At 39.1% G+C, this 19,353-nt stretch overlaps 1 protein-coding gene across 1 annotated transcript in view; it reads left to right on the top strand.

Moving 5' to 3' along the window:
• Positions 1-19,353, top strand: part of SLC25A13 (solute carrier family 25 member 13) — an 82,303-nt gene that overhangs the window by 26,211 nt on the left and 36,739 nt on the right. The window contains exons 4-10 of the mRNA XM_009286349.1: positions 3,816-3,955; positions 10,625-10,771; positions 12,343-12,481; positions 13,309-13,402; positions 13,579-13,663; positions 15,805-15,889; positions 16,349-16,507. Of these exons, the coding sequence (XP_009284624.1) occupies positions 3,816-3,955; positions 10,625-10,771; positions 12,343-12,481; positions 13,309-13,402; positions 13,579-13,663; positions 15,805-15,889; positions 16,349-16,507 (849 nt within the window). The remainder of the gene's footprint in view (positions 1-3,815; positions 3,956-10,624; positions 10,772-12,342; positions 12,482-13,308; positions 13,403-13,578; positions 13,664-15,804; positions 15,890-16,348; positions 16,508-19,353) is intronic.

Below are 19,353 nucleotides of genomic sequence, written 5' to 3'. Positions count from 1 at the left end.
GCAGTGGCAAACAGGGTACCATGTCTCATGCTGTCGTGGTTTAACCTCAGCCAGCAACTGAGCACCACACAGCCGCTCGCTCACTCTCCCCTGCACCCCAGTGGGATGGGGGAGAGAAATGGAAGAGTAAAAGTGGGAAAACTTGTGGGTTGAGATAAGAACAGTTTAATGATTGAAATAAAATAAAATAATAGTAATAACAATAACAATAAAAGAATATACAAAGCAAGTGATGCACAATGCAATTGCTCACCACCCGCCGACCGATGCCCAGCCAGTCCCTGAGCAGCGGCCCCCCCGGCCAGCTTTCCCCCACTTTATGTACTGAGCATGACGTCACATGGTATGGAATATCTGTGCCCCCTCCCAGCTTCTCACTGGCAGGGCATGGGGAGCTGAAAAGTCCTTGACTAGTGTAAGCACTGCTTAGCAACAACTAAAACATCGGTGTGTTATCAACATTATTCTCATCCTAAATCCAAAACACAGCGCTGTACCAGCTACTAGGAAGAAAATTAACTCTATCCCAGCTGAAACCAGGACACATGCCATCAAGGAATCAGTAGAAGCACAGTAGGCAATCTTCCAGTCAGCTACCTGCACTGTGTAATCCAACATGTACTCTGTCAGAAAAGCACCTGGTATTAGTTGCTAAGACATACTGACATCAATATACAGTATGATTTTGAAAAGATCAAGTAGCAGAGGGAGTTCTCATGCTATTGTACTAAATACCTACACTAATGCAGTAGTCTGTGTTTTCCAAGTCATAGCAAAAATTGTGTACATCTCCTGCTTGGACTGTTCGGAAGGATATTTGTACTTACATGAACTCCTGAGGCATGCATGTAGCCTTTAATCTCTAAAATAGACAAGGGAATGCAAATGCCCTGGATATATTCCTAGCTGGCTTGATGAAGTTTTAAGTTCCATTGCTGAGAGTTCCTTTGCCATTTATAATGCCAATAATTAAACATTGTCTTTAGTCTGAAATTACCATTCTTTTCACTTCTTGATGTTTGATTTTCTTGAGCTGGATTTTTTCTTTTGGGACACAACTAAGGAGGGTTTACAAGGCACAGAGTTGGGGGAGCAAGATGCATTGTTCCTTCAAGATAGCTAATGTATGGTAACTAATTAAAATAAAATTACAGTGGCATAATCAGAGGATACTCTGTAACTTTCATATGTCAACAAGTTGAAGTAAAGATTGTGAGGAGCCTGGCCCCATCAAAAGGAATTTGAGACTTTTATACTAGCTAAGATTTTCCTATCTCTTACCTCCCATCAAGTAAGAAAGCACCTTTTTTCTCTGACAAAGACAAATCTGGAGTCCAATCAAACATAGCTTTTGGTTAAACAGTGACTTGTTCTTATCTCATCCAAACAATATCAGTGTCTTGCTCTGGGGAAATTCAGGAGATGGGATCGGAGAGAAGGAGGAAGCAGATGAGCATCTGATTTCTGTGCAAGAGACAGGTACCAGAGCTGTTCGGGAATATCTTCATTCCTTTGGAAAAGCAGAGTGGTTGCTACCAGGAAGAGAAAGCCTTAATTTCCTCTTGCTTGCGGACAACATGGTCTGTCTTCTTCATGCTGGTTCCCTTCTTTGAGGGGTGGGGAAGGAAGTCTGGCAGAAAGCAGGAACTTTACAGAGGTGGTCTCCAATGACATGTGGCAAGGTGCTTCGAGCTGTGTCAGTAGGAAGCATCCTAAATAAAAGACATTCAGTAGAGGGACAGGACCTCACCCTGAACTGATTTGCTTTCCCTCCTGTTGCCCCGAGAGCAGAATTTTGCTCCTGGAGAATGCTGGCAGATGAGATCTAAGCTGGCTGTGATGGAGCTTGAAGACATGAATGAACAATGCTGTCCTGGGGGCACTATCTGATGTTGCTTGAAGAAAATTCTCATAGGACATTAGGGCTTGAAGTTCTGAATTTTAAGAATTTGAGGTTAACTGCGGTCAGTCTTTCTGTTCGTAAGTTAAATCCAGCTTGTTCTTTCACCACTGATTCCCTGGGATCAGTGGGTGGTGTGTTTTTAAAGATGAAACTACTGACTGTGTTGAGGGATGGGAAGAGGTTCACAGTATCATCTCTGCTCTCCCCGTGAATCTCAGAGTATGAACAGCCCCATGCTTTAGAACAAGCTGTCCTTGTGGGTAACACCAGCTGCAGTGCTTTTGGGTCTGTGTCCCTTTCACCTCCTTGGGGCCATTTTTTCCTATGTCTTTATTCTTCATTCACTTGGGCACTTCCTAACATCTTCCTGGCTCTTGGCCATCCCACCCCTGCTCTCACTTTTTCCTTCTTCCTTGCCTGAAAGTGGGAATTTCACCCTGGCTGGGTTTCCCCAGGTCAGCAGAGCCGCTGTGCCTGGCTGGCATGGGCTGAACCAGAAGCCAGAACTCAACCTGTGCAGGACATGGGATCTCACGGCTCCAAGGGGTCGGCTCCCACCATTGCTTGTGGCGCTGGGGTGAGGTGGAAGGCAGCTCCCAGGCCTGCCTGGTAGGCAGAGGCTGGCTCTAGCGAGGCGGCTCCCAGCTTGTTCTGCACACAGGCAGGCACAAAGCTGTGCTGATTTCCTCGCCCCCAGGCACCAGCCGTGCTTGGGAACTGGCTTCCAGCTCTGCTGCTTGCAGAGACAGACAGGAGCTCTGCGTTTGGGCTCCTGGTCTTTCTTCCACAAAGCGTGAAGGGGGCAAGAGACCAGCTCCTGGCCCTGCCTGTGGGTAGGGAGTGTCTCCTGCAGGAACTAGCAGGAGACAAGAACTGGCTCTTGGCTGGTGTTGCTGGAGGAGTCATACGTCAGTTAGGAAGATGTATAGCAGTTGGGAACCTCTGGCCCTGAGCTTGTCTTCAGAAGATATCTTTGCCCTATATTTTTGGCCGAGACAGACTGTCACATTGAAGTGGGCGCTGTCGTGTGAGACAAGTACTTCCTCAGATCTTGTTGCTGTTTCCATTAGTTAAAATATGTATAGTCCAGTTCCAGCAATGTATGGTCCATATTACTGATAGTATAACTTGGTGTGTTTCAAATAGTTGTTTCTTCACCAAAAATGCCATGTATTACCAAAAAATCTGCCAAACCTGTAATAAACCATTGCCCAGTTACGACTACTAAACTGAACTAAAGTATGAAGCTTGCATTTAGGTGTGATCAAACAAACTTGTCCTGCTGCCCCCCTCCTTGTAGCAGAGGTCTAGGGTTAAAGTCTGCTTAGTGCTGGAGCTGGTGATACGTTTGTGTTCCTGCCTGCCATGTCCCCCCCATCCCCTGTCCTGCGTGTCACTGCTCCTGTAAGGTAACTACAGAAAAGTGGATCTTGCAATACTAGTATTTTTGTAGTTGATTTGCTTGAATGTGGAGAACTCTGTGAATAATACAAAAGCCTGAATAATAGTGACACAAAATTTTCATTGTTAGCAGCTTGAAAAGATAGTGCTGAAAATTGGTTAGCTTTAGTAATCTTTTTATAAATTGTCTTTTAATTTTAATCTTTTCTTGCTTGACTTTGAAACTTGAAATATCTAGTTGAGTCTCTTCTAATCAAATGCTGTGAGTATAAAACTTCACAAATAAAGAGATTATTCAGAGGTTGCATTTGTGAGGGTGTTCAAAACTTTTCATTTGTTATGATACTGGTCAACAAAAAAATCAGGTTTGCTTTACAATGTTACTAATTTGTATGAACGGTGTAGCTTTCCTGTTAGAAAATACCATATTTGTTTTACTTGTATAAATACATGCTTGTATCTATTGTTATTTTATTTTATTATTAAATGAACATTTTTCTTTTCTTCCCAGAGGATGCTAAGCAAGTTTTTGGCCAGACCACAATTCATCAACACATTCCGTTTAACTGGAATTCAGAGTTCGTACAGCTGCATTTTGGAAAGGATAGAAAAAGACACCTAACATATGCGGAGTTCACCCAGTTTTTACTGGTGGGTCTAATACAATACAGTTTTTCAAGAGTAATAAGAAGAATGCAAGAATCAAAGTATTTGCAAACTTACCAAATACCACGCTGGTAGGAAAGTTGCAAGATAGATGAGTGTAGGCTTTTACAGTCAGAGTGCTGGACTTTAATAGTGTGTTGATAAATAGGATATACTTGTGGTAAAATTGCTGATTCAGGCTATCTGGGTTTTTTTTCATTTCTTTCATTTTTGGCATCTGTGCACAGAAGGTGATCTTCTCTACACTGTTGTGTAGACAAGAGACGTGAAATCAAAAACCTAGACCTCAAAGTCTGAAAATCTCCTGTATATTTAAATTGCATGAGTCAAAGAATGCTAAATAACAGTACTGAACATTTTGGACCCAGTTACCACACTGGTATTAAGAAGAAGTACTGTCTGTAGACAGCATGTTTACCAAATTTGTATTTAATTCAGTCCTGATATCCAATAAAGATGTTGTTTTGCTGCAAGCCCTTTCCACACTCTTCTTTACTTTTGGCCTTTTTTGAATTAAAAGTATCTCAGGGAAATGTGGTATATAGAGAATAAAATACAGTCTTTCTTTTGCAAGGAATTCTTGGCTATTCACCCTTTAGGGTACTTTGTTACAGAAAATATTGTGCTAATAAAAAAATAAACAGATTATCTGTATTTCAGCAGTACTGTTAAAAATAGTCTTCAGTAGGAAAAGTGATCCTTGAAGTCGTAAAACACGTGAGTTTCTTATTTGTATTCCTTCTGAATACTTAATGCCTGTATTAGTATTTACACTAGAGAGTTTTAAAATGGGAACCTGCTTCAAGACTGCAAGGTTTCTTTTTTTCTTGTTTACACAAGTATGTTAGTTCACAGTAGGAGGTGGTATCATTTTGATGAGGAATAATTAAGATAATGCTATTGAGACAAATGTTTCAAATTGACTTTGTAGAACAGAGCCTAATTAACTTTGTATGAAGAGGACGTCAGGTATCACATGATTAAATCGTATTCCCTTAGGTTTTGTGTTGACTATTGTGACTCCTAAGTAGCTAAGACATAGAACAGTTTTGTGACAGAATAGTGAACTAGAACCTCTTTTGGATAAAAAACCAAATGTGTCGCTTGATTAGGAAAAAGTGTCTGACCATGTGTTCCGATCTTCATGTATCCTGATTTTAGTGGATTAAAATCACAGTCTTAACAGAGTACCAATCCTGTTTGGCTCATGTATCTGTTTGTTTAGAGATCTGAGGAAAACCTGAAGAAAAACCCAGAATGAAAAAAGGACACTTTTTTGCCAAAAAAAAAAGGGGGGGGGGCGTGAAAAAAAAAAAAAAAAGGGGGGGGGGGCGTTGAGGGAGGTTAGAGCCACAGGTCTAAAAGAGCTCGTAACCTCTTGGCTGAGTATTTGGAAGATTTGAGTTCTTTCTTTGTGTCTTTGGGTTCTTTTGTGTTTTTTCTTTGAATTAGGAAAAGCAAGAGCTGAGGCAGGAGTTTTCTAACTTTGGAGATGAGTCCTAACTACTAGGCTTTCTCATCCTATGGAGGGGTGTTCCTCTTTCCTTGTCTAAAAGGACTTTTCTTGGATGTGATCATATTCTGGGGAGAATTGTATTTGGTTTTGCTGTGTCTTGCCCCGCCTCGTTTGTTTTTTTTTTTTACCGGCTCTACTGCAAAAGTGAATCTTAGCTAGTTGCAGTGCAGGGTAAAAGGTTGTGTTGGAACACGTCAGTGGTCCTCATTAGCCAGACAGCCCTTTTGGTGATGATCCATATAGGACAGAAAGAGGGAGGAAGAGCATAAACATGGAGAATAAGGATGACAATTGTGGGTGTCCTCTAGAGAGGTGAGATGCATTCAGGAAAAGTTCTAAGGCTGCTAATAAAGATGCTCTCAGCATTGGTGCAGGCAGCAAGGACTTTCAAATAAATTAATTGTCCTAAGACTCTGCTGAAGTTGTCTGCTATCAGTACAGTCTGTTAGGATGCTCAGTCAGTCACAGAAATTGGGTACATCTGTTTACCCACTTTCTAGAACTGTAAATCTTTGAAACACATAGGTTTCCTTGCTGATTCTTGCCTTGCAGCGTTGTATTATAGATACTGAAGTTTGGGCGCAGAAATGACTCTCAGCACAAATAGGAGAGTTAATGTTCACAGGCACAGAAATCTTCCTTTAAGCTCTGTAACTTTTAGTACTCAGCCTTTCTTTCTGACATTCTGCCTGTGCATGAGTCAGTCTTCTTGGTCTGATGTCTAGACCTTGGACCTTAGACAGCAGGAGACCACAGTGGATACCAAATTACCTTTCTGCATTCCTGATGTGTGAATGCTCTTTACATTGCACTTAACATGGACCAGATGGTTCTGTAAGGTGCTTCAGGTACTGCTTTGTAAGTACAATGCAATTTGCAACTTTTAATGAAATAATCCAGCTAGATTCAAATTCATTCACGTTGGGTCCTATTATGCCACATAAAGTTGTTACATATTCATTATCTGTTGCAGTATTTGGGCTGATCATCACTTCTGGCAAAGCTGAAGGTACGTGGTAAATAAGAATATATTTTATCCATGCACAAGATGGATCTCTTCTGGCTTTAAATAAGAAGGGTTTATCTGGGATTCTGAATATTTATATCCTGCCAGCACTTTTTTTGTCTACAGTAACAGAGATGCCCAAAAGTATAGCCTCCAAACTGCTTGACTCTAATACAGTTAACAATCTATTTGCATCAACCCAGAGCTCAAGGTGTGTTGTTTTACCCTGCTTCTTACTTTGCTAGCTTAAAATTAGCTCATATGTCTCCACTATATATCTGTCACATCTATATCTGTTTGGATATGGTCATGTTCCATCATCACTTAAGTGGCAAGTCTGCTTCACTAAGAGCAACATTGGCCCCTTTCTCAGCATGTAAAATCTATTCTGCAGGATGAATTTTAACATATGCTTATATGTGGGCCTGGTAAATCCATTTCCACATTGTCTGGGAATTTATTTGTGCCCAGCATATTAGTTGATGAAGTAGTACTCTTTATAATTGAACCCCGGGATCTACTCCAGTGGCAAGAATTGTGCTGTATCTGATGACTTGTAGATCCATTGTGATGGAATCCAAACATAAATTTCTATCTAAGTGGAAAGTAAAGAAGCTTTTAATGAGCTGTAAGTGAAAGCTGAGGTAAAATCTCTAGATAGGAAATAATTTCATGAAAATTCTGGTGCCAGCATGCCTGCCGTGATGTGCAAATTAATTTTTCACAAAGTCTTGTGCTACCTGGGAGAATTCTGGACTTCCAGCATCAAGGGAGAAGCTTGCTTTCTAAGTATGTGTAAGTTTACAGAAAGTCTAGTTGGAGAAGGTTCTTTAGGATGTGTACTTTGTATTGCAAAGCAATGAGGATTGTATTTCTTTAAATCTTAATCTGTCTAGGTAAACAATATTGGACTGAAATAGGTGAAACAAAAATTATTGCAAGTCAGATAGCATCTCTAAACACTACAACTTTGATTTATTGTTTTTCAGTTTATTTTTAAGGTGGTATTTTCTATATTAGCTGCATATACAGAGCATAGGCGATGTTACGAACATCTCATAAAGATCTCCCTGATAAATTGCTAGTAGCTAGTGAGCCTCATTTTGAACTGTAGTTAGTCATGCTGTGAGATGTCTCAACTTTCAAGCTTGGAGACTGAGGGAATGGATAGCCTTTCTTTTGAGTTAAACACTTTAAGGAGTTTATTACGTTGGTATGCAATGTACAGTGATTAGAGAAGTGACATCTGTCTGGTTTTTTGTGACAGACTTTATAGGAGAAACTTAGTTTTGAGACTAAGTGTGTTACCATGTAATGGTCTGCATATTCTTGTATGCTGTGTCGCTGCCATGGTCATGGTTTGGGAATGTCACGTGGCTGAAGGTCCCTGTGCTTTTTTCTGCTTGGTAGAACTGGAAAATGCATAGCACAGCTCAAAATAACCATAGCCTAAAAAACACCCTACCTTTCTGAGAAGGTGGGATGAGTCTTCTGTATCTATTTGCAGTATGCTTAAACCATTTCATTTCTGAACTAAGGAGGAGGTGCGAATAGGGAGCTCCAGAAGACTGACATCATCCTGTTCAGAGTTTTGTCTTGCTGTGTATGTACAGCTAAGCGGCTTTTTCCTAGCTGACAAGAGTATGGGCAAATGGCAGCACTGAGTCCTTGACCATGTGTTTAACCAAGTGATTAAATTCTTCTCTCTAGTGGGTTCCACATGTACCAAGAAGATTGAAAGGAATCATGTTAGCAAGGAGAGGATGGGGTGTTTTGGCTTGTACTCAACTGTAGTACTAACAGCCTTTTTGCAATTAGCTGGGTGATGACAAGAAACATGCACTTAATGTATCTCTCTGGAACGTGAGCCCCGCTTTGTTTCTGTGGCTGAGACATCACTGTCAGCCAAGGTCCCACCAATGGTATACGTACCTCCAAACTCGCTGACGGGTGTACACAGATGGTAACAGATTGGACTTCTGCAAGTGGTGTCCAGGTTTTTTACTGCATTTTAGTGCTGGATTCTGCCAGCGCAACACTGCCAGCAGTTTCAGTGGTTAAAACAAATTGAATGAGAGAAGGTGGAGAAAGCAACATTCACAGTTTCTCCTGTAATCCTTCTGCTAAATTAGATTTATTTTTTCTTTGGTGATGCTGCCACTTAATGACAAACATTTCTGTTCATTTGTTCATACGTTTCCACCTGCTATGTGGTGAGTATTTAGGGATACAAGAGTTACTATACCTAACTCCTCTTCAGAGCTCTCTGCCTCCTGAGTAGCTGCCTGCCTCAAGCTGACAAAGTTTTTTTGTGTTCTTGTGCTCCTCCCACTGTAAACCTCCCAAAATTGCTTGCTTCCAAATTTCTCTTGAAATTACAGTCACAATTGGAGTGAAGCAAGAGCTTACACGGCTGCATCCAGCCAGAGTGAATATTATTGCTGAATTGTAACACCTCCACATAGGGGGCTGTAATGTAAAGGAAACGTGACAGAACTGAAATTGTAACACTTCAAATTATAACCCCCACAAGTGTTTCTCATCAAAAGCAGAAATTTCTGAATAATTCTGTGAGTGAAACGCAGTGTTGAAACATTGATCAGTCCTTTCCCCCCCCCACCCCTTTCCTCCTTCTGCCTAATATATTAGGAGGTTTTCATCATACTTTTCAGGTCAGGGTACAGTGATTTAATTAGAAATTAGGACTAAAATTGGAGAGGTCAGGAGGCTGAAATGAAAAGACAAGCATGGTTTGAGTGGCAGCATGCATCAATGGCTGTGGCATGAGCAGAAGGAGGGATGGTGGCTGCAGGCCTCCGGCAGGTCTGATCCTGCGCCGGCTGAATTTGCCTTTCGCCCTTCACTCCCTAGTCCCTTGAATGCTGCTGTGAGATAAGTATCAACTTACAGGAGATCATATTCACCATTAATACATCGTGCTGGGGATTCTTGACTAGCCTGAGTCTTGGCTTAATATGACTTCTAAGGCATATATTTGCAAATATAATGGAAATAATAGGATAGTGTCATGGTTCACTGCAAGACTTGCTTAGTATTGCTGACATACTTTTGCTCTGATTCCATTTTCTGAATAACTGATTATGAAAATGTATTCAGACTAAGCACTGTATTTCCAGTGAAGAAGTTTTTATAAGCCTTGAAATCTAAAGGGAGGACATGGCAATGATTTGTTTTCCCCCATTCAGCAAAGAAATATAGATTGGGAAGTCTAACTACATCACCAAAGGGTATTTTTGGTTTTGGCAAACCTGTAGAACTGAACAAAAAGTTCGTATGTATTATCAAGTTACTATCTGTGCAGGATTGTTCCTTTTAAATGAAAAATAAAAAAACACGAATAAAGTAGTCTAACAGTAATTTATGAAGAAAGGGTGAAGGTCACAGTGGGAAAAGATACAGTTTTGAGAGATTAAATGCCTTTTTTCTCCCCTCTTCTCTCAGGGGTACATTTGAATCACAAAATGAGATTATCAGGTGGTTGCATCAGATAATGCTTGTGATTGATCTTTGCCTGTTACTACTGCTGAAATATTGAGAACTGATCTTTAATCAGTCACGATACAAGGAGTTCTAAGTTAAACTGCTGGTGTCTTTTGTAGACAAATAACTTCATGTTTTAAATGAGGATTCTTTTTGAGGGAATGCTTTCAAGATTAGTGGGTGTCGATGTGGAAATCTCTGATGATTGCATTGTCCTCATTCAAGGAGTAGCAAACGCTTTTACAGAAAGTATTTTGACCTGCTGTGACACATGCAATAAACTGGCTAATACACATCATGGAACACTTTAATGTTCATGAGTGGGAGATTACCTGCACTGGTGTGTTGATACGTGCCCTCCATTTCTCAGTTAATGAATTGCATGACCTAATGTCCAGACAGCAGAGAAATCATGATGGTTGTCCTAGATATTGAGCTCAATGATAGAGACCATATATGCCACCAATAGAAAAGGCTGAAAGTTACACATACAATATCCAATTAAAATTAGATTACATGTAATCATGTTTTGTTAAGTGTGAGATATCTTGTAGGATTGCATTATATAAAATCTAGCTATTAAAGTGATGATTTTGAACCTAACTTTTTTTTCCCCCCCATATGTTTTCAGGAGATACAGTTAGAACATGCAAAACAAGCTTTTGTGCAGAGAGACAATGCTCAGGCTGGAAGAGTCACAGCTATGGACTTCAGGGACATTATGGTCACTATCCGGCCACACATGCTGACACCATTTGTAGAAGAATGTCTAGTAGCTGTGAGTAGTTCTGGTATCCCAACTGGGAAGGACCTGGGATACAGACATGGGATTTCTTTTTTATGTATCTCGACCACTATAAGTGGCACGTAGTCCAGCTTATGGATGCATGTTTTTAAGTTTAGCAGTTATTATGTACACATATGGAAGTTAACCCTTATTGCAGAATATGTATCCTCAATGTTCCTGGTCTCCTGAGACAAAAGACAAAGCATGTAGATGAACCTTAGTATGGCCTACAAATGTAGAGTTTGCCTGACTATTTCCAGTCATTCTGTCATAGTAGACTGTGTCAAATATGTCAAAATTCCATTGCATCCCACTTAGGAAGTCATCCTCAAAGAACTTGCTTTGTAATGTCAATTCTAAGCTCCTGAGTGTAATTTCCAAGCACCTGGGGCAGTGTATGAACTGGAACATCACCCAGGGACATTCACTATATATTAACTGATAGTTGTTACACTTGAGTGCACACTTTTTTTCAGCTTGAAGTGCATAAACCAAATTAAATATTACAATTCTGCAATTTCACTGAAGAAAAAAAAAAGATACGTTCAGTTTTGATCCCAGTTTCTAGTCTTGAGAACTTGTAGTAGCACTTTCCAAGTAATCCAAAGTCTGGCCATATCCAGGTTTAAAGAAATCTGTTCTGCTTTGACTTGCAAGGGAGAATTCCAGGGAGATGTGTGAAGTGATGAGAACTGCAAACTCTGGACAGAATATTGGAAGAAGCAGACAGCAAAAAGCATAGCCAGAAGACTTAGGGACTGACAATGAGATCTGATACTTTCTTCCTTGATTCTCTCCCCAGTCTTGTTATCAGCTTTCCTGGGTCATATACTCTCTCATAAAACATAAGATAAGATTTTTTATTCTCCCTCAAGGTCAATTAAATTTTGGCAAGCTTATGCATTGTTTTCAGAAATTTGCTTGATCACTGATCTTATACTTTAAATAGGGAATTGATCCAATAATTTTTCTGTGTGCAGACCCAATACCACTTTAAAATGAAGGTTTAGGCTCAGTTCTCATTTGAGAATGAATAACTGTTCAAGCCTTATTGTTCCCATTTTGTTTGACTGCCTGATATAAGCCTGAGAGCTTACTGCTGTTTTTCCGTAACTTGAAATGCCTGTGAATTTAAATGTTTCAGTTGACCTTTTTCAGAATATGTTTTGACTTTGTTGAAATTTTCTGTATAGTAATGTACTTTACATGTAGAAGTAGATTTCCTCATTACTAGAAATAAGCCAACTTATGAAACATTTCCAACTGAAGCAGTACTGAAACTTGAACTTTGTAAATTACTACTGGTTATGTTGTTATAATCCTGCATATGTATTTGTTTAGGTTTGTAGGGTGGGGAGAGTTTTACATTCTGGTCATGATTAGTTTCAGTAACATAAGAATCTTTCATAGTTTTCTTTATTTTGCAGGTTTTTTTAAAAAAGCAACCCTGTGCTACTGTCACTCTTGTAAAATAACACTGCTTGAAAACCTTTATTTCAAGATTTTTCTTAGTCTTGTAACAGTCTCCTTTCTCTTTTCTTCTTTTACTGTCTCTACTCTAGGCTGCTGGAGGTACCACTTCCCATCAGGTCAGCTTTTCCTATTTTAATGGATTTAATTCTCTCCTTAACAACATGGAGCTCATTAGAAAGATCTACAGTACTCTGGCTGGAAATAGAAAAGATGTGGAAGTCACTAAGGGTTGGTAGAAATGTTTGCAGTCTGGAAGTTTCCTTGGGCGTTTGGTTGGGGTGGGTGGAGGGAAAGACCTCATCTGTATGCTTTTAAATCAATGGGAGAGGGAGAAAGCCTGCCTTGTTAGCATTCCTTGGTACACCACTCAGTTTTGTACACTCCTGTTGGAGTCCACCCTCCAGGTTTTTCATTTTGTTTCAATCAGGAAAAGGTCCTAGTAAACTGGCGGTGGGGGCAGGGTGAGGAAAGTATGTAAAGATATTTAAAAGTTTAAAAAACTTCCTAGGACTCCTGCCAAATTGGCAGCCTATTAAAGTGACCTTCAAGGGTAGTTGAAGAATTCCATAAACTTGTATTGGCGGCACAGTAAGCTGATCTACAAGCTTGGAACAAGATGTTATCTGCTATATCTAACCACTTCTATAGAGAATTCCCTGTGCAACGCCAAAGTTTCATTAATGTGGCCTATTGGGACTATGCATGAAAAGTTCCACATCTCTTGACTCTTGGGGTTTTTTTCTGTTTGCTTTTTATTTTTTTTCCCTCTGACCCGCAACTGATTGATACCGTATGTTAAATATCCTAAATCCTGCTGATAGCGCTAAGCTTTAAGACCAGAGAGTTGTACTTATTTGCATGAAGGATAGACCATTTAAAACATACATTTATGGAGTGGCAGGAACACTTTTGTGGTGGGTCACTTTTATTCCCTTTCTCCCTCCCCCACCAGCATCTTCTACTTAATACTAAAATATAAAGCAACACTGGGATGCTCTGGATTATTTGTTCTGGTTTGATTAGTTTTTCTTTTCTGTATTTTTATTCTGTTGCAGAGGAGTTTGTTCTGGCAGCTCAGAAATTTGGTCAGGTTACACCCATGGAAGTTGACATCTTGTTTCAGTTAGCAGATCTATATGAGCCACGGGGGTAAGTGGAGAATTATCTATCCTCCTCTCTTTCCTTTCCTCCTCTCTCCTTCTTGGAAGGATTGGGAGGTGGTGTTGGGGAACAGGAGATTGTAGTGTAGTGGTCACATGCAGGTAACTTCTTGTGATCTGAAAACCCATCTCTAAGCAAACGCTAAGCTGAATTAATTTCCTCAGGCGCATGACATTAGCTGATATCGAAAGAATTGCTCCTCTGGAGGAAGGGACATTGCCCTACAACCTCGCCGAGGCTCAGAGGCAGGTAAGAACAGAAGCCAGTATGATGCTATTATCTGTTTCCAGTGCCAGGTAAATAGATAGCCAACCTCCTTCTGTGTTGTCAGCCAAGTTGCTTTTCTCTTGTGTTCTGTAATATCTGTGAGGAATACCTTCTTGTTAGAATTTCTTTTTAACCTGTGTCATGTCCTCTCCATCTCTTCTCTGTGCTGCATTTTGACAGGTTAAATGTAAATTTACTTTGGAAAGATAAAATGTATATGAGTGTCATCCAGCTATTCAGTAAATATTAGGTGTATACCTAATTAAGGTGTTCATGTTTTGTGATTCTGTTGCTCTCTGTTCTTTTTAATGAGGAAAGACGACTTCCTGCTTCGAATATGGATGGTAAATTCAGCATCTAGCCTAGGAAATGGCAGCCCTTGTTCTGAACACACGTGCATGTTCCCGGCTTCAGAGTATTCTCTGCTTTGCCTTATGCTCTGCTGAATATCAAAATATAAGAGATTATGTTTAGTCTACCATCACAGTTTCGGTAAAAGCATTAATATTCTGTGCATTTGCAAAAACTAAAGGATATTGACTTTCAGTGGTATAACAGAAAATGAACTTTTTTTGTGTTTGAGGCAAAAAGAAATAGGAGTGTTCTTTAAATGTCAAACCTGTTGATTTTTTAGCTTTCATATTATTGTAGCATATCATATTTTTATTGACACAAGTTTCTATACAGATAGATTAAAAACTAACCCTCTGTTTCTGTTTCTCTCTTTCTCTGTCTCTATTTTAAGGCAGTCTTAACTTTGTGTCTTGTGAGGCTAAGGGGTTTTTGTTGGTTTTTTTTTTTCCTGCTCTGGGTCTGTGCGGAGACGCCAGTTTGACCACAATGAGTTGATGCAGGCTACATTTTTAGGACTGTCAGGCCTCTGTGTGTGTGTGTGTGTGTACACATGCATCTCCTTTGCTTCTCTTTCTTCTCCTCCTTCCCCTACATGTGAACACCCCCACCACCGCTCCAAGAGAGTATCTAGGGTGGCGGTTTTCTGTTTGTTTGAGCAGTGACTAAATGTTGACTGTGCTGGGATTAATTCAAATGAGTTGGCTCCCAAAAGCTCACCATCTATTCCTAGAAGACTCCTAAAGGAGTTAAAAGCATTTGCATTGGACTGAATATCAAGTAATGTAAGTTACAATAGGTGGCAGTAAAATGTAGCCAAAAATGCGATGGTGAAAGTAGCAGCTTCTCCAATTTTTGCTTTGGGGCCACTATCTTTGCTTGTATGATTTATGCCATTTTAAGAGGCTAGGACATATGAACCTGCTTAAATCTTACCATTTCTTCTGCATCTGTGTCCTACCTTTTCATTTTTCCATCCAATTCCTTTTTGATGTCAGCTGCTTGATGCTGAGACTGAAAAGATATTCAGCTACATTGATACCTTCAACTTACTTTCTGGCCAACTCCAGCCACACTGGAATATTAGCTGAAGCCTAAACACATTTTCAGGAAAAAATATATCCATATTTTTATTTTGTCCTTTTACTTGTAGTATCCTAAAAAAAAAGTATTACAAAAAGTGTCTTAACAACCCTGCAGAACTTTGTTTTCCTAATTCTTTTGTTTCATTAAATAGCAATTTTAAATCTGAAGCACTTCTGAAGTTTATTTTTCATTGGGTTGAATCTAGCACTTATATACTGTGAGCAAAATGAAATTGTGGGGGTGCTTTATGAAACGTTATTCTCCTTTAGCTAATATGTATGAACAATGCTTGAATACTTGTTTTGATAGCCTGAGAAGTAATAGGTATACCTGGTTTTGGTGATAGTAGAAAGAAATTCCAAACTGGAGTTGCTTTTAGCTGTAGAAAATTAATGACTTAAGATGCAATATGTGTGCCCTCATATGCACATTTGGACCACTGATTTTGGAGTAGTATCAGTCTTTCTTTTCTTTGGTATTCCAATCTGAAGAGGCTACATTATATGGCACTTAGAAATCAGTGGAAAAGAAATAATAATTGAAAACAAAATCCTCAGTGTATTGTAGGATTTTCTCCAGGTATCTTTATACTTATATCTGTCTGATCATGAGATGTTCTCTCGTGAAATACAATGTTCTGATTATTTTTCTTGTCTTTCCTTTTGTTTTAAATCCTGCCTTGACAGAAAGCTCCAGGCGATCTGTCTCGACCTGTTCTCATCCAGATTGCAGAATCAGCGTACAGGTTTGCCCTTGGTTCAGTTGCTGGAGGTTAGTCATGGCTGAGCAAAAGAACATTCCTCTTCAATGTTTGGGTTTTTTCTTCTTTTCTTCTGCCCTTCTTCTCCTTCTGCCTTTCATTTAAGTGTGGAAGGCTTCTCAGTCTTTCCCTTGAAGCCGTGTCTAAGGGATGGGATGACTATAAGATTGAAGGGGAAGAGGTCATCTGGTCTACGAGAGTTCTGGAATTTACGAGCCATTGGAGTTTGCAGGTGGTGTTGCTATCTGATTTGTCACCAAACCAGTTTCAGAAGAATCAGATTAATAATGAGGTAGGGCCCGGAAGTGCTTTTGGTTAAAACTGTGGGAGGTAGTTTAATGTATCCAGAATATATCATGGAGAAAAAAGATACAACTGATATTTGAGATATAAATGTGGAAGATGACAGTTGCAGTCAAACACTGCAAATGCAAAATCATGTTTTCTTATAGCTTGATTTTTATTTGCAGCTGTTGGAGCCACTGCAGTCTACCCAATTGATTTGGTAAAAACTCGAATGCAAAACCAGCGCTCTACAGGCTCTTTTGTGGGAGAGCTTATGTATAAAAATAGCTTTGATTGCTTCAAGAAAGTGCTACGTTACGAAGGTTTCTTTGGGCTTTATAGAGGTAAGTTTAAAAGGTGGGATATACTAATGATAAGATACTAATAAGAGTTCAGTGGAGCTCTGGATTTTTAAGCCTATTTTATTAAGACCTCAATTTTGCCTGGTTTGTGCTTTTGCTTCTATTCTGCTATAGGTAAAGGGTTTGCAAACTTCTTAGTAATTAAAACCTTATTGTAATGAGAATATTTCTGTAGGACCTTTCTGTCCTTTCCTTCCTCATCTATTTCCTACAGCAAAAATATACTGTTAGTCAAGTTTTCATTTCCTTAGCAGTCCTTAGTACCAAGCATATTTTGTCCTGTTTGATAGAAGTTAGATCATCCATTTTTGGTTTTTTGTTTCAGTGTTCTTTCTTAACTGTTTTCCTTCTATTTAAAAACATAAAAACATAGAGAAAATATGGTACCTTGTTATTGACCAGATCTCCTTTTTTGATATCTTTTGTGACAAAAAGGTTTCTCTGAACCAGTTGCATGTGCTTCACTAATCATTGGGAATAGTCATCTTTATCAAGTTTTATGTATACCTCTTCTTAGCTTGTCACTGTTGAGTCAGCCAGAGAGATTAGCTGGGTTTCAGCCCACTTAGCTTTGTATACATAACTAATACACCCAAGTTATGAAGTTAGCTGTTCCAAGCTCCCTTTGTAGTCAGTGGAGAGAGCTCCAAAAGCTCATTTACTCTGTTCAGGGTGTAAATCATCCTCACTTTGGGTATCTTAGGTAAGTGCCTGCAGTTAGATGGTGGCTTTTTTTTTTTATTTTGTCCTTGTCCCGGTTATGGCATCAATGGTGTAAGTTTAGGTGACGCAGAAGTAGTCATAAAGAATCATGAACTGCATGAGACTGCAGTTCTTCTCTGTCACAGAGATAAAGCAACTTATATTTCTGGTATCCCAATTACTGAGATCTCATATCCCCCCTCTGCTGTATTCATTGGGGAGGATTTGAAACTTGCGTTACTTATTTCATTTTTAGCTGGCTTGCTTAGAAACATTTTTTAACTTTTGAAAATAACAATATTGTAATGACAGAAATTAATTGCTAGAAGCAGTTGAGTCAGGAATGAAGAACGGAGGATTTCAGTAAAATATTGTTATGATGTGGCAAAGCTATATGCACCTGAAAAAAAAACTTAACAGTTTATAAGACAACGTGTGAAACAACGTTAAAAGTAAGTGGTGTGATACATGTGCTCTCTTTAACATATGACCTGAGTTACTGGAGGTTGGCTAAGTAGGTCCTCCGCAAAATACAGACTTTGTAATTATTTCAGCACAGTTGGAGATGGGAAGGCTCTGTTATTATTGACTGAGGTTGAGGCAATTTTTTGAGTAGGCCTAATAATTTAATAAAGAGTATTGACATGGTTTCTATTTTGTAAGGATTTATAGCAATCAGAATCGTAAAAAGTCCCCGTTATTGGCTAAAGAACAAAATGTATTCCCTGCAAATGTATGTCTGCTTTTTCCAGGATCCTGAAAGAATAAATATGCAGAATTCCACTATTACCTGCTTCTGTCTCATTGAAACTCTGAAGCACAGTGATTTTTTCACCTGGAAAAACAAACCTCAGAAATGCCATAAATGTGTATTCTTAACTCCATTTGCTTGTCGTGCTTTTGGAGTGATTTTTTTATTGCCAAATTTGGGGAACTTTAGGAACCTTCATCAGTATAACTTGTCTTTCCGTTCCCCATCCCCTTTACTACTTTTCAGTCTTCCAAGGAGTACTGAATAATGAAATCTCAGACAGTTTGGTGGAGCTGAACTTCTAAACCCAGGGCAATAATCTAATTTCTGGATTATATAGTAGAAATTGTGTGATGGCAAAGAACACCATCATTTCAGAGACAAATTGAGACCTGCATTTCTACAGATTCTCTACTTAAAGGGCACCCTGATTTAACTTCTCTTTTTGAAGAGTCAAATAGAGAAAACTTCTTAAAAATGTGGAGCTTCCTCTGTGCAGTTCTGTAAATTTGTACTGTTGCTTGATTTCTAAGGAGATCATGCTGGAGAAAGTTGAGCAACTGAGTGCAGAATGAAGGTTTCCGGTTAAGCTTGAGAGGACAAGAAAATTTGAAAGGAACATTTTATAGATTAGTATATTTACCCAATTTAATGCAGTAAAATTATAGCAAGAATCATCTCGCTCTAATCTTAAATACTACTTAAATACTACTAGGTAAGACAGACTACAGAGTATATTACTTTTTGCTGCTCATTGGTAACTGTTACTCTTTCTTACACTGTGGTGGGTTCAGAGTTAAGTAAATGTGGGGGTTTTTCCCCACTGGAGGAGGAAGTAGTCATTGGTAGAGTTCTCCTGCTTAGCTGAATAGTGATGCAAAGCCTTTTAAAAAAAATATAGTGGAAACATTTGGAGTGGTGGTCTCTTTGTCATGCTGCGCTGCAAGAAAGCAAGCAGGAATTATAAACCCTACTCTGAACTCAGCCAGTTCAGATGATATTTTTAATGCAAGGCACATATTTCCATCCGGTGAAATGAACTGATTTTTCTTTTTTGTATCATTATTTTATTCCAAACTTGAAAAGGGCAAAACCACCATGTTCTAAACCACCACCTCATATAAGGATAAATTACACCATCTTGTGGATATAAAGAGAGCACTAAATTTTGTTTAATGTGAATTTTGTTCTAAGGATAATCAGTGTTTCCACTGAGAAGATACTTTGATTTTTAAAAAAAAACCCAAACATATAAACCTCCATTATTTGAATGCTGTGTTGTTAGATTAATTTTTTTTTAAGACTCTACATCTGAGATAAATTTTTCATCCGTTTCTTTCTCAGCATGGCTGAAAAGAATACTCATATACCTATA

This window comes from Aptenodytes forsteri, unplaced genomic scaffold (assembly GCF_000699145.1).
Source record: "Aptenodytes forsteri isolate BGI_AS27 unplaced genomic scaffold, ASM69914v1 Scaffold55, whole genome shotgun sequence".
NCBI classification, from domain to species: domain Eukaryota; kingdom Metazoa; phylum Chordata; class Aves; order Sphenisciformes; family Spheniscidae; genus Aptenodytes; species Aptenodytes forsteri.
The sequence above is the reverse complement of the archived record's forward strand: the minus strand, read 5'-3'. Positions and strand labels throughout refer to the sequence as shown.